At 34.7% G+C, this 15,579-nt stretch overlaps 1 protein-coding gene across 1 annotated transcript in view; it reads left to right on the forward strand.

Moving 5' to 3' along the window:
• POT1 (protection of telomeres 1) overlaps positions 1 to 15,579 on the forward strand; it is a 65,748-nt gene that overhangs the window by 29,066 nt on the left and 21,103 nt on the right. Inside the window, 3 exon segments of the mRNA XM_032688152.1 lie at positions 6,809 to 7,099; positions 11,851 to 11,860; positions 11,863 to 12,005. Coding sequence (XP_032544043.1) covers positions 6,809 to 7,099; positions 11,851 to 11,860; positions 11,863 to 12,005 — 444 coding nt within the window.

Genomic DNA, 15,579 nt, shown 5'->3' on the forward strand with positions numbered 1-15,579 from the left:
CATCACAGTTGAGCTGTTGTAAGTTGTTTCCAGTCCTAACTGACATCCAGCTGCTCACAATCCAAGCTGACAGCTGGTTTAATTACTTTCTAAGTTAGAATGATCTAGAGTCACTAAATTGTGAATGGGAATGTTTTGACTACCCCTGACAAACAGGCTAACAAACAGGTACTTTGGAAGTTTTCATATCTAATCTGTGCAGGTAGAAATCTGACACAAAAGGCTGGTGCCAACTGCTGGGAATAAACTGGGATGGAGAGGACCTCTTCCTCTCTTTCACCCACAACCAGCATAATAGGTGTGATTGCTGTGCAGCAGTTCTCAATTTAAAAAAAAAAAAATCAACTCTGACTGGAGTTCTAATTACACTTCCTCGTTCACTCTCCTCTGCTTTTGTCTTCAGACCTTAATTACCTTCTATTCTCAAGAGTAGCAGTGGCCATAGTCTGTCAGAGCTGTGCTTAGCAATGAGGACAGGTAGATATACATAGTCCTTACAGCATGTGGTTTACATTTTGCCTGTCCCAGATATGCTTTTGAGAGACTTCCAAGAAGTTGACGTTGATAGCGAACACGTTTTAAAAATTGCTGCTCCCAGTTACACTCTCAGCTACTAACTTGTAGAGGTGTTACCAAGGTCCAGTGGACAGACCTAATAAGAATTTAATGGAGAGGATTCTTTTGGGTCACTCTGCATAGAGAACAACTTTATTTGCTCAGTATTTGTTGTGGAGAAGGAAAATTTTAAGTGTGTTAGTAACAGAACTGAAAAATTACCTAGTTTTGATTGCATTACTGTTAATATTTCTTGAAGTACATTTTTATGCATTTCATCTTATTATGATTTCTCATGAATTATAAAATTTAATGATTTGCAGTACTGTACTTGGACCTTCAACCACAGTCAGTGCTCTTCAGAGATTGCTAGGGTGGGGGGACAAACCCCTAAACCACCAGTTTAAAAGCCAGGCCTGAGATCTGTTTGTCTTATATCCTTCTACATTCATGGCAAAAGAGGAGTTTCCTGAGGTGGACTTTTTCCTGGAACTTTTTTGATGTGGTTCACTGTGGACACTCTTAATATCTTAGAATTAATACGTAATGGCTACGCTGTTAAAGAGAGAGAAGAGGCACTTCCAGTGAAGTGAATTGGCATTGAAGTGAATTGGTATTTCATTTCCATTTTAATGTTTGAGAATTGGAGAAAAATGAAGTGCATTCTTATTTATGTGTTCATTTTGTTCAGGGTAATCTAGTTCTTTAATACAGTCACTGTCCAGGATGTGTTCTGGTGGTTCTTTTTCCTGAATACACAGCATTGCAGAGCTGTGTGACTCATATGAAACACTTGGAGAATGAAGACCAAGGGAGTGCCCTCTCATTATAAACTTTACTTGGCATAATGCAATCTCTGTACCAATTACAAAGCCTTAATCCTCTAGCTTTTTGATACTATTGTCTTCTCCTATTTTTGTGCCTTAACTTCTTCTGTACATAGGCTCCAGTTGCTGTAACAAGAAGTAGAGTCTTAAAGTTGTCCACCTGTTACACAGCACTGTGTCATGACTGCTGCACTTCTCAAGTCATGCACTGCATAGGAAAATGTCCTGTAGAAAAATAGGGTAATGGAATGTGATATCATAATGTAAATGCACCATGATCTGAGCTGAGTTTACACAGACATCAGTAACTGTGTCATCTACTAACTTTGGAATAATTATGGATTATAATCTTCTTGTTTTATTTTTGTGACCAGATTGTAGAATCAGAGAATCAGAATCAGAGAAGGTTGGAAATTACCTCCAAGATCAAGTCCAACCTTTGACTGAATACCACCATGCCCAGTGCAGCATCCTAGATATTTAGAGAAACAGCAGGAAAAACAAGTTCCTTGCATGCTATCAGTTATATTCATCTGATTCAAACTCATTTGATCTGCAATATAAATGCATTGCCTCTTTGAGCAAAAGGATTTCATAGCCATGATATAGATGCTTATTCCTTCCACAGGTCAACAGGTTGAAAAGTCTAAGACTTATGTTTTGCTAGAGTTTCTAAGCTGTTTGCCTGTCCACAGAGAAGTGGGAATCTGAATATCAAATATATGGAGTGTGGCTTCATAACAATGTAGAAGTATCACACTCCCTTTTTTGTTATCCTTTCTATTTCTGTTTTGTCTCTCTTCTTGTCCATCACTCTCCTAAACCTCATAATACTTAACATAGCATTCGTTCCACTATGTTACCTACTTTGATCTTTGAGCCAGTCTGCTGGTATTTCCAGGAGCAATCTTACTTCTGTACTTTGCTAGCAGTTTTCCTTGTCTTTGTGTATTCACTCCTTTAGTTTAATCCAATTTGTACGATGAAAGTTGATTTCTTTTCCTTCTTTCTATTTGATACAATATAAAAGGCACTGAAAGACACAGAGGAAGTATTTGCTCACTTCTTATTCCTGGGTAGCTCTGGCCATAGCTGTCAGGTTGATAAGGATCAAAGTCTGAAGCTTAGATATATAACATTAAACTTTGGCAGAATTTAGCTCTCAGGCTCTTAGTGTCTTCTGACTAAATGTGGTCCAAATATATAAACTTGGCCAAAGTTAAGTTTGAGACTTTCTGCTAAAAAGGATGTCAAAGAACGTATTGTTGTCTGTTGTACTGCAGCCCTGTTTCCAAATTCTTGCTCTTAAGAGTGGAAGAAATTAAATTTCTTTTTACTAAACAGTAAATTAGATTCTTTTAAATACAGAGAAATCAACATTTTTCTCAGAAATACCAGTATTACTATTGCTTTTGGCTTCCCTTCAAAAATTCTGTAAGGCATGAAACTCTTTGAATGGAATTTAAATTAAAACCAAGTATTTTTCCTATAATAAATAACATCAGGAAATACTGAATGCAGGCAGTGATAGTTTCTCTGTAATTTGAAGTATTAAAAATTTGCACATATGTTTTCTGAAATTTTCATCTCAGTACTTTTGGTCAAGTTACCTGATCATATTTTAAATATGTAGGAAATATTCCAAAATAGTAATTTTTTAGTTTACTAGAATTTTCTTAAATTTACCATGCCACTTTCTCTGAGGAGTATTTCTAAAGCAGTATCACAATGCCATCTGTTTTCTAAAGTTATTGTCAAAATAGTAATTATTTCAGCCAGCTTAAGTATATATGCTTTTTGCATACAATTTTTTTCCAAAAATAGTTATATGTTCAGGTGAATTGAATTGAAAAGGTAAATGGAATCGACAATGTTTTGCTCATTTTCTTCTTTAATTTGTATTTCCCTTGCTGCAGGTGTTTCTGATAATCTTATTTTGCAGATAGCAATTCTCAGGAATGGTAGAGAATAAGCTGTAATTTATGGTCCTAATATCTAGGTGTATTTATCATGTCTTCATAAAAATTCATTTTATTTCCATGTGACTATCATTGTTAACTTTCTTTTGCAAGGTGCCTGCAGAGAGTTTTTGTAGTTGTTTTCTTCTTTTCATATTTAAACATATTCAAAATGGCTTAATTTATACTTCAAATGACTTCTCTGTTTCATTATTACCTCTCTGTTCTTATAGCTGGAGGTACAAGTACACCAGGATTACATTATTAAAATATAAGAAAATGTAATCAGTATATTGTGTTATGCAAACTTGTTTAGACTATTTACTTAAGATGAGAAAACATTTGCAAATAAACAAAATATACCAAATGCATTTTGGTGGGCTTTTTTTGACAGGAAACTTTTTGTCATACAAACATCAGTGACAATCATAAAAAAAAAATCTTCCTTCTTAGTATAAAAACGTGTACGTTATCTTAGTGTATGTTTTTTGATATTCTGAGATGATCTGTGACTGCAGTGGTTTTATAATAGTCCTTTGCTTCTACAATCTAACAGTTTTGATAGAAAACTACCTTGGAGATGCTATTATTCCAGCTTTATACACAATTTACTATCACATTTTTCCATTTAGTGAGATGAATAACACGAGCTTCGGTTAAAAAAAAAATCAGGTGTTTTAGGTTGCTGTAAATCTATTTATAACTATTTCAAGATTAGCTTCTTGATAGAGTTGTACCCCATAGAAATCATTAGAGTTAATTGTCTGTACAGTTTGTTAGGGTGACATTTCACCTATTGTTCTTTAGTTTACAGAAACTATGGCAAAGACTCCTTCAATATGTATTGGAATTCACTTGTTTACTTAGAACAAGCCAAATGCATTTTATCTGCTCCATTTTTGTCCTAGAGGATATTTTTATTTAGCAACCATTATTTATTAAAAGTATTTAAAATTCTCAAGAATTTTTAAAGTGATAGCCATCTGCCCCACTTCCCTGTTTTTCCCACACACACACTCCCCCCACCAATTAAAAAAAAATATCCCCAAGGCCTCTTGAAATGACAGAAAATCTACTGAAGGGGAATTGTTGTCGTATACAAAAGTCCGAGGTTGGCTCTTTTCCATAAGTTTAATTCAATTTCAAAATCTCTTTTGTGGAAAATATAACACGTGTACAGAATCATTGCTTAACTTGATCTGAGATCTGCTTAAGAATGCCATAATGGAATAACATTTTCCCATGGATTTTATTCATTTTACACTCCAGTGATCCCTCATCACTTTTGCAATGATTTGTTTTTAAAGGACAAGTCTGGAGAATTTCTGTTGACCACCATCTGTTCTATGGGTCTGACATAAGTAATTTTCCAGCTATGAAATACTTTTTTCTGTAACCCATTCTACAGTTACTTCTTCTGTTTCCTCTGTTGGTCACTAAATAATATTGTTGGCTTCTGTTTATCTTTGAGAGCACTCAGTGGCTTCTCTACCTTCCTATGCCTAAGGACATTTCATTTTCCTTCAAGATCATTGGTAATATTCTCATCATGACAGTTGAGGTTTACTTTCTTATATATTTTATTTCTTTTGTTATTTTTTAATTGCCTTTCCGTACATAATGGCTGATTTCAAATTCACTAAACGGGCATACTGGGAGATGTCAGAAGTACAGTATATTTGAAGAGAACCTCCTTGATGCTTAAAACGTGACATAAAGGATTTGGGAAAAAGGTAACGTAGCTTATGGTGGAATATTAGTGGAAACCCAGGGAGACAAATGATTTCCTGAAAAGTTTGGAGTCTTCACAGAGGACTAGGACAGAATTTTTAGTAAGAAAGAAGTCAAAATATTTTTATGATGATTTAAAACAAGAAGTGAAAAAATAAATGAGTAGGTAAATTGCAAATTAAAACACTTTGAAAAAATTTGACATGTCAAATAAGGTACTAAAAATACTCTTGAAGTGTATTTTGATAGTGGATGAATGAGTAAAAGTGATGAAAGAATTTTCCTCCCCACTGGATGTTACCTGTTAAGAGAAGCTGTGGAATATAATGCCAGTGGCAGCAACTAAAGTAAATCTGTGTGTTTATATTAGATAACATCTTACAGTGGAATGTTTTTTTCCAGGTTGTGGGTAATGAGGCACAAATTGATTATAAAACTATTTATTTTCCTGATTGGTCTGTTGGCTTTTCATGTATTTTCAGTATTTAAACATAAAGGTTAAAAGATTAAAGCTTTCTAGTGTTTCACTGAAGGAAAACTACACTGTGAATTGATGTGCTCCATTGGTCAGGTCTGGAGAATGCTTAAGTAAATCAAAGTTTATCTTAGAGATGACCTTTAATGCATTTATGCATTATGTCACAGTAGCAGAGATTAAAGGAGTTCCTGTCACCAAAATTGAATTGCTTTGCTTATGAATTTCCAAGGTCAATGAATACTTGATTTGTGTGCTTTTTAAATTTCAGTGTGTTTATAGAATATAGGCCAAAGTAATTGGTGATCTTTTGCTAGAAAATGTTGCTGTTTAGAACTTCTGACACACATTTCACATTCTGCACTTTCAAATCACTAGGATTTTCAACCATTTGAAAATTGAGCACTGGGAATCCTATACTAGATTGTCTCACAAATGTTATATTCATAAGTATTATCACTTACTTGGTCAGCAAACATTAATTAAAAAGGGATGGATCAAAACAGTTTGAGATTTCTGAATAATGAGTCATACAGTACTTTGAGATATATATATGTATGTATTTATATATATATATATAAAAAGTGCAGGGAGCAGTCAGACTAGTTTAGATCCTTGAGGGAATGCTTCAGACTTTACACATTGTGTTTTACATGGTAGCAGATACACAGCTAAATCAGCAGGATTCAGGGGATCTGCCATGTTCAGGGCAGTAGACATTGAGTAATTGTGAAAGCTGTATTCATAATTCAAGGAATGAAAGCTGGTCACTGTTTGCTTTATGAAAAAAAAATACCTCCTAGAACTGACATTTTCTGTTTCAGTTCTGTAATACTGGGGAACAGGGCTGTTGTGAGAGGCAGAAAACAGGAATCCATAACTTTGCTCTGCCATTGCTCTGCTGTGTAAAAATGAATTTCTCTTTTGCCTCAGTTTCCTCATTTGTAAAAGCAATCCTGATGTGTCCCCCACACAGATATTTTGATGTGTGTGAATACTCTGTAATGATGCTGTGCATTTACAGGCATTAATCTACCTCTTCAAAAATTTTTTGTGTAAGGTTATATTTTCTGCCTACTTATTTTGTTTTCTTATGTTAATGTTAATTTTATTTTTTTGTTTTGGTTTTTTTGTTTGACTCTGTTCTCCGCATAGCACCAGAAACAAAAATGATCAATGGTCCCTTCTTTATGCAATAAAGCAGAAATGTATTTTTATTTCCATGCGGTACAAACCTTTTTTTCATTCATATTTTGTAACAGATCAGGCAATACAATGGACAAATGCAGGGAATTACCAGTGGGGGATTTGCATCCTTGACATTTGATGGAACTGTAGGAGCGCCAGTAGTTCCTCGAACTTCTAGCAAAGTGTACACTTTCATGGATGAAGAACATAAAACAATAGAAGAATTACGTGTTTGGGCAGCCAGTAATATTTCCGTCTCTGGACCAGCGGCAAAATTGTCTAGTGTTCAGCCAATGCTGTTCTTTGATCTCACTTGCCAGCTGGTAGGAAAAGCAAAAGTGGATGGATCTTCTTTTCTTCTAAAGGTAGACTTATTTTTTTTTAATAGTTTGTTGGATTTATGTATTCAGATGTTGTGATACATTTTTTGATAAGGCAGACATATTAATTTATACCCTGAGATTAGCTCACTTAGAGCATGGTGCTAATAACACTAAGGTTGTGGGTTCAATCCCTGTACAGGCCATTCATTCAAGATGATTCTTGTAGGTCCCTTCCAACGCAGAATGTTCTGTGAAATTATGTGAAATAATGTTATGTATGTAAATGTTTTGACTGTAAGCAAATTTGTGATCCTGGGTCATTTTATTTCTATGAAAACAAAACAGAAATCACAGTACTTTTTGAAGTTGTTCACCTGATTTGTTTTTTAAGAGAGGTTTAGTAAGATGGCATTGTATGGGTCATCATTTCACATTTGTAGATAAATATTGCAAGATTTCTTAACCTTGAAAAATGTTTGTTTTAAACTTCATTCTTGTTTTTTAGTTAGCATTTACTGCTTGTTTTTCTAGATCAGCTGGGTATGATTAGTGCAGTAAGTAGCACTATCTAAAAAAGAATTAATGTATTAGGTTATCTGTCACGATGGATTCTAGGTAGTTTCTCTTAGTTATACGTAAGCACTTTGGGCATCAGTGCTCACTGAAAATACAAAATGCCAAGTGCCACACAACAGGATAGTAATATCCAAGGGTGATCCTTAACATTACCTGAATAAAAGGGAGGTCTCCATAATATTCCTGGGTTCAACTCCAGATGTATCAGTCTGAAGTTATTCTGAAACTCCTCTGCTTTTATTTTGCTTTATTTTTTAAGTTGATTGTTAAAATGTGAGTGATGATCAAGCTGTTATTTTCCACTTTATGACTTCGTAAAATTATTTATTTGTTCTACTGTGTTAAACTATTGTTACAATGTTTTTAGAAATAGCATGTGGCATTATTCCTTCATTAAAGCAGCAAAGATTTTTCTAATACAGAGCAATGCATGCACTACACAGAAACAAACCTTAAGTGTATGCTATAACATGCTCTGCAACTGATACAGACATTTCCATTTAATTATCCCTTGTAAAAGACATATCAAGTGAGACCCAATAAAATTTCAGAACTTTGTGTTCTGTAATTAAGTTGTAATTGATAAGTATATCTTCAGCATTGAAGGTCCCTTTGCAATGACAGAGACAAGTGCTTTCTTAAATTATTAATATTTCTCTACACACTTTTCTGTGTTGTAAGATTCAAAGTCGATTTTGTCACTTTTGTGTAGTAAAGGTAATGACTTAGGGAAATCTTAGGGTAGACTTAGGAAAGTAAAAAGTTTGAAGTCAAATAATGATAGATGAATTTTTCTGATACATAATTCCTCTGACAGTATATATTTTTAGCGTTATAAAATATTAAATACTTACATCCATATTAAAATACAGCAGACCAGCTTAAAAATGCTACATTAACATTGATATGCTGTTGGTAATTCCCTCCATTTTTCAACAATGGCAGAATCCATATCTTACATCAAATATTGGCCATGATAGAAACCTTTCTAAAAACTTTTAGACAGATCTCTGATTATTTTGTTGATTTGTTAAACAAAAAAAATCAAACAAAACAACCAAGTCAATGCCAGCTCATGGAGTGATCATTAAATACTATTTTATTGTATTCTTTTGGTTATGCATTTTATAATAATCATTTACATTTATCATGTTATTCCAAGTACATCAGTTATAGTAGTGGCTGTTTATAGTATGAAATATCATGATTATTTTAAGCATTAAACTGAGGTATATGAATGGGGATGGCTTCAAAGACAACTAAAATGAATTTCATCAATTTTGTGCATCATCTATAGCATAACATTTAAATTACACTTGATAAATTAATTGCTACATGCACAGCAGCTGATGTGGATATGGCATAAAGATGGTATCGCTGACTTGATTATTTATTACCATTTTCTGAGAATTTTCTTATTCAAACTGATGGAGACTAAAGAATTCACAACAGAAATTATTCTGTCATTTATGCCTTTCATAAGAGTTTTACTGTTATTCTTTTCTTCCCTTTTGCCTGTCAGTTAAATTATGTACATTAAGTCATACAATGAGCATACTCTGCTGAAGAGAAAAACAGGTATCATTGTGTTTCTTTCATTTCGCTGTTTTGCCAGCCATGGTGATCAAAGGTTATCATTAACTTAGCTCCAGGTTGTTCATGACTAGTAAAAGAAAAATTTGTTGTTTCTCATCCAGAATTAATTTAACCGGTGTTGGGTTTTCATCCAGTGTTTATTTTTGAAACCAGGTCAGTTTGGAAACAGGATGTTTTCATGTTTCCATAATTTGAGTAAAGCAAAGCTGCCAAACTCCTGAGGTAGAGAGCTTGATCTGTTTTCATATTTGTGCAAGAAAAAAAGAGAAACCAACTACTTCTGCAAAGATTTTTTTTTTCTTGTAGAGAAAGCTTACATTATATTATGAATTCTTCCAAAAGGTGCTGGTGCTGGCCTCATTAGTTCCTCTGGTGAAGGACATTTCAAAACTAAGTCACCATGCCTTTATCTGAAAAGGGAGCCTAGAGGTTATTTCAATCCATTTGTCAAATCCGTCTCTCCAGTGTAGAATTAAACTACCAAAGTGTCCCAAGTAAAGCCAGCTGAAATAATAATGAAAAACTCAACCAATTTAAGGTTCTTTATTTTGTCAAAGTGACTAAATTCGTACTAGATATGCACTAAATCTGTTTCTCAAGCTCAGTTCTGGAAAAGATTTGATAATTCAAGCAATAGGAAACCTCTCTTTGAAAGGTGGTTTCAAGTATTTCATGGTGCACGATCAGAAGATTATAGGCTTTTTTTAATCTGTGGCAGCATATACCATCTCATTATCTGGTCCTTCAGAATACGCTCTTACTTGGTGTATTAGGGAGAGTTCGTAGCATACTGAAGCTGAAAACCATAACACCATGGAAAGCTCAACAAACTGATATTTATTACCAAGAAGTGGCCACAAAATGAGCAATCGAAAAGAGAGGAAGGAGGAGAAAAATAAGCCCTCAGAATGACTTCCCCAGTCACCAGCTGTTGCTTATAAAATTATCTTACTGACCTAGCATGCCTATAATTACCCCATAGCAGAAGCTGCATCCTTGGAGAGTCAGTAAGTTCACAAATTGGCAGGCATCCCGCCAAAAGGCAACGTCCTTGAGGTGAAGCTTGCTCCCTCCAAAAAAGAGCTATCTACCTTTATACAATTAAACTGAGTGACCTCAACCTAGGCAGGTGTGGTCAGCACTGCCCAGCCAGAGGCGCTCAGTCCCACCCCCTGTTATGCAAGTAATATCTCTTCTGCTCACTCATGGCTTTCCGTACACCTGCGTACTGCACCTGGGGCGTCTTTCTTAATTGAGTTGGTGGGTTACTTCATCCTCTTCCTCCTCAATCTCTCCTTCAAGCACCTTGAAAGGCGATTAGCCAATCACAGAACACCAACTAAATATATTTATACAAGATTCTCCCTTTCAAGGACGAAATTCCCATTTACAGTGTTTGTTTCTCATTACTGTCAGGGAAAGAGCAAAGCTTTTACAGGTGGCTGGGCCAAACACAGACCAAAAGTATCAGTGTAATTGAACCCTGATACACTTGGCAATATTAATTTGATGGTTATGGGTCATTTTCACTGTCAACAGCGAAATTCCCTTTTTTCTCTTGATTTTGGATGGGTATCCAGCCATGAGTTACTTTACAGTGTATTTATACATAGGTTGCTGATCCTTAGATCTTTCCCGTGGGTCCTGGTGAGCCAAAGCAGTTAAGCGTAAGGGTAAGAAACTCTTTAAAAATTGAATCTTGGTGTCTTTTTTTTCTTGCCCTCTGCAGAGTACCTAACTTAGGGACAAAGTGCCTTAGTATCACAAACTCTGAATATCAGCTTCTGTTGAAACCTATCTGCATGTATTTCTAAATACAGCATTCAGAATAATGATCCAAATGCTTCTAGATTTTCCTTTTACTGTACCAGTATTTCAGACCTTATTCTTGTTGTTTATGAGAAGAGTATATCTCTGAAACTCAGGAACTAGTTAACAGAATGATATTTGATTTAAGTAGTAAGATTTTGGTACCAAAAGTGCAAAGCCGTTGGTAAACTTACTTTTTCACAATGACTTTGATAGCCAGAAACATTCTACTGATATTTCACCTACTAGGAGTATATTAAAGGTTTAGCTTTAGGCACACAATTTTAGAACCTTTGTTAATAAGTGTATGTTAAAGTACTGATGTTCTTCTAAAATGCTCTAGATAACTAGTAGTGTATCCTGGATATAGGAGATCATCAGTTATTAAATCAATATACTACTGTTGTACTCAAGTCTTCACATACAGTAGCTGAAGTGGTTAAAAAGCCCCTATACCATGATCAAAATATTTAAGTATAGACAGTGCTGCATATGATGATTCTAATGGTTGTAACTTCTGGATAAAAGTTGAGGTTTTGCTAGACCTGATTTTTTTTTTTAAATATTAACAATTCTAGGTCTTAGCACTTGATCATATTCTCGATAGAGGTTATTTTATGCTCTGTAAGGAATAATAATTTAAAAAAACCCATAAGGTCTCATTTAAGTATTCTTAAGGACTTTAGGCTAACGACTACAATTGGGATTCTTATTGTTACTGATTTTTAATCAAACAAAAAAAATTAAAAAAAGTATGCTAAAATCGAATCTAAAGTATTCGAGCACATTGAAGTAGTTCATTTGCATTGCAGGTATGGGATGGCACAAATGTCCCTATCCAACATGGAGAGTACCTGTGGAAGCAAAGGACGTGGGAAGGAGAAAAGGTTCTCTTCATCAGCTGAGAAATCTAATGGTGGACATTCTAGTCTATGATAACCATGTACAACTGGCAAAAACACTTAAGGTAATGCACAGTTTGGTATTTCTGTCTCTCTTTTTGTGGCCTATTTTCTGCTTAGAAGTCACTTCAGAGAATGTATTAATTCAATTCTGCTGTAATTAGTTTCATGTTCCTCTTTATCTTTCACTGTACCTTTTATTTGAATGCAAAACTCCTTCAACATATGTAAACAGCCTCATACTCAAAAATTACGATGAAAAAAATTCTTCCAATTAAACCGTTCTTTCAGACACTGTAATATAATATATAATCCTGTGAAAATAATGAACTCAGAGAAATGTATTCTATGCTTTAGAATTATTTTTAAATGATACAAAGTGGGGTTAAACTCGTAGTCCTATTTAAAACTCTTAATTCTAATGTCAGTAGAAGATTTTCTGTTCTATAAACTTCTGCAGTTTGCAGTGCAATCTTCATTTAGTGGATCAGTAATGTTGATTATGCTTAGATAGAGAAAACAACATAATTAAACATTTGATCTTCAGCAATACTGCCATCTTGCTTCTGAATACAGGAAATTAGCAAAGAATACATCTTTCATTTCATGCCTTGCTCTCTATACCCAAGATCGTTTTTAAGAAAACATTAACTAGAAAATAAAGATAAGTGATGAACATTTGTTAGGCTGGGGCTATTGGCAGACATGAAATCAATTTGATAAATTAACATCCATTCATAAGTAAATGACAGATAGCAAAATAAGTGTAAGGATTTGTGTAAGAACTCATAACAAAACTGACAGACATATTTCATTCAAGTTCTCTTTCAGAATTTTTCTCTTGCTAACTGGTGTAATCTGTTGATAAATAATTGATGTTCCAGTGAAGCATTATGTTTTGAAAATTAAGGGGAAAATATTTTAATACTAATAAAACGTAATTTCTTGAGTAGTTGATAATACTTCTTTTATTGCTCTCACCGTTTTATGTTCGGGAATTCCTGTTGAATATGTGATACATGGGATGTCTTCATCAGCTCTCTCATATTTTTACTTCCTATAAGTTTGCCCTTTCTTATTTCTAGAGCATTTGTACCTTTGCTGGATACTGCACTGTGTAGTAGAAGCTCTAATTTCATAGGAAATTGCTAAAAAACCTCCTTTGTCCTTCTGAGCAATGTAGGCTGTTTTTCTCCTGGCTATGTCCAAAGTTGCAGTGGTTTCAGTCATGAAAGCTGTAGAAGTTTAAAGTTAGATCATTTTTGAACACCAGTTTTTAGTGGATTGTCTTAGTGAAGTTATCGAAGAAAAGGGGCTGATATGGTAACAATTAACTTAAGAAGTATTTATTAATTTCAGGTTGCAGCATGTAGAATTAATTTTATTTCACAGAATAAAATAAATATAATAAAATTTTGGGGGAACTGTCCCTAAAATGGAGGGGTTTTAAATACTAGTGGAAATCATGTCATATCATAAGAAAGTAAAGTGAAATCTGTATAATGTTTTATTTAGTTCAGGGTCTTGTTATGCAAAGATTTTTTTAAAAATTCATCCATGTAGAAGTATGGAACTGGAGAGTGTTTAGTGTATCCATGTACACCTTCCCAAGTGTGATTAGATGTTTTGCCAGTTTATGGTTGCAGAAACAGTAAAAGTATGCTAGTTTTCAACCATGTCTTCTGCATTTGCCAGTAGCTTAGAATTGCCATTTTTTATGTAAATTGTTATGGAATTGTTAGGTTGTTGTGTACTGTTTACAGTGACAATTGCAGCTCAGAAATGACATTTTATGTAAGTACAATCCCTTTTACACAGCCTTGTTAACATGAAGGGCAGGTTGAAAAAAACCCTGAAATATTTTAAAATTGTATCTGTAGGCGCATGTTCAGACAAGGAAGCTCTGAGTAAGCACTACACACTAGAGAAAGTGGGTGATGTACTACAGTGAATTTTTGGCAAATGCTGGAACACAGAGTAAGGGATATTGCTGCGAGGGTTTGTTAAAAACTCCTTGTTTAGGTCGTCTGTCCAGAGAACACTGAAGATTTGAGCATTTTATCCATTTTCCGAGGCACTCAAATAATACTTAACAATTTCAATGGGAGAACTTTAATAACATTGAAGATGTTGCTGTTGATACCATATGTTCCCTGTATTTACTGGCCTCCCTTTCCTACTGGGTAAGATTGTGGCTTTTCAGCATTTGGTGCTTTGACAGAACACAAAAAGAATTTTCAGAAATCTCATCTCTGAAGTAGATTATTTCCTGGGGTATAAAGACACAAGCAAGAACTACAACAAAGCAAAGAAAATGATATCACTGCTTTGCTTGAAAATTACCTCTTCCTCTGGCTACCTGGTGTGCATGAGGCTTTTTTCATTACTCTAGGAACCCCCGCCTACAACTAACTGTTGGAATGCAGTTGCTCCACCATACATTGCAGTTTTTGTATTCTTCAGCCTTTCTTATGCCAGTTTTTCAGAAGTTCTCAGGATTCACTGACCCTGCCGTAGGATTTGGGAATAGGTCTGTGATGTGGGTTTCTCCATCTTAAGCATTTTTCTTAGATTGCATAGCATCGAGGTGAGTGAGCATCAGTGGTCAGTCATGCACAATAGTTGTACAGCTGTCCTCAGCTGGTTAGAGATTTCCTTATGTTCTGTCATTCAACTGAATGCGTGGTGCTGTGCTTCCTCTTATGGCTTGATAACCATCAAGTTTGTGTTGCCATGCATTTTCTGGATAGTACAATTAAAACACTTAACCTTGAGCATATATATAAGTCCTAGTCTGTAGTTTCATAGCATTTACTTTGTGTTACATATCTTCAAGATGTAGAATTTGTATATTTCAACTGTTTCTCTCCCACCATATAAAATGTCATCTCTTTTTTGGTAGTAGTATGGACCAAGAAGTCTGACTTTCTAGTGCCAGAGTCACATCTTCAACCTGAAACTTCAGTGAGTTACTACAGGGCTGTAATACCTAGCTTCATATTTTGAGACTAAGGTAGCATTCCTTTGACCTGCGGTGGTATTCTCCGCACCTCTGTCTTTTTACATATTAAAAGGGGAAAAAAGAAAAGATGACACCTCTATCCCACCCCTGAGTCTTTCAAACTCTTAAATGGATTTAGGTTGGTATTTCTGACTGCAAAGGACTGTGCCCAAATGCTGTGTATATACTTCCTCTAATTTTCAAGAAGTTTTGCACCATTTACTCAGTAAAATAGACTGTTGATATGATACAATGATGACAAAGAAATCCCATTGAATATAATCAACCATAAAAATAGGTATAACAAATGACTACAGATGAATTTGTTAAGTGATTCCTGCAGATAAAGACACCTTCATGTCATGGTGCCTTTCTGGTCCAACGTGAATATTTACCTGCCATGACAAATGGCTGTTCCGAATTCATACAGTGTGAATGTCAACACAACCCTATAAGTTTTGAGAAATAATCATGAGAATTTCCTATGCTAGAGTTATTAGTTGGTTGGTTATAGGGAACTGCATATGTGACTCTTGCATTTTAATTCTCTCTAGCTTTAATATGTATTTTTTAATAGTCATATTTGAATTAGACTGCAAAACTAGGGTATTAGTATATTTTATACTACTGCAAAAAAT

This window comes from Chiroxiphia lanceolata, chromosome 5, assembly GCF_009829145.1.
Source record: "Chiroxiphia lanceolata isolate bChiLan1 chromosome 5, bChiLan1.pri, whole genome shotgun sequence".
NCBI lineage: Eukaryota > Metazoa > Chordata > Aves > Passeriformes > Pipridae > Chiroxiphia > Chiroxiphia lanceolata.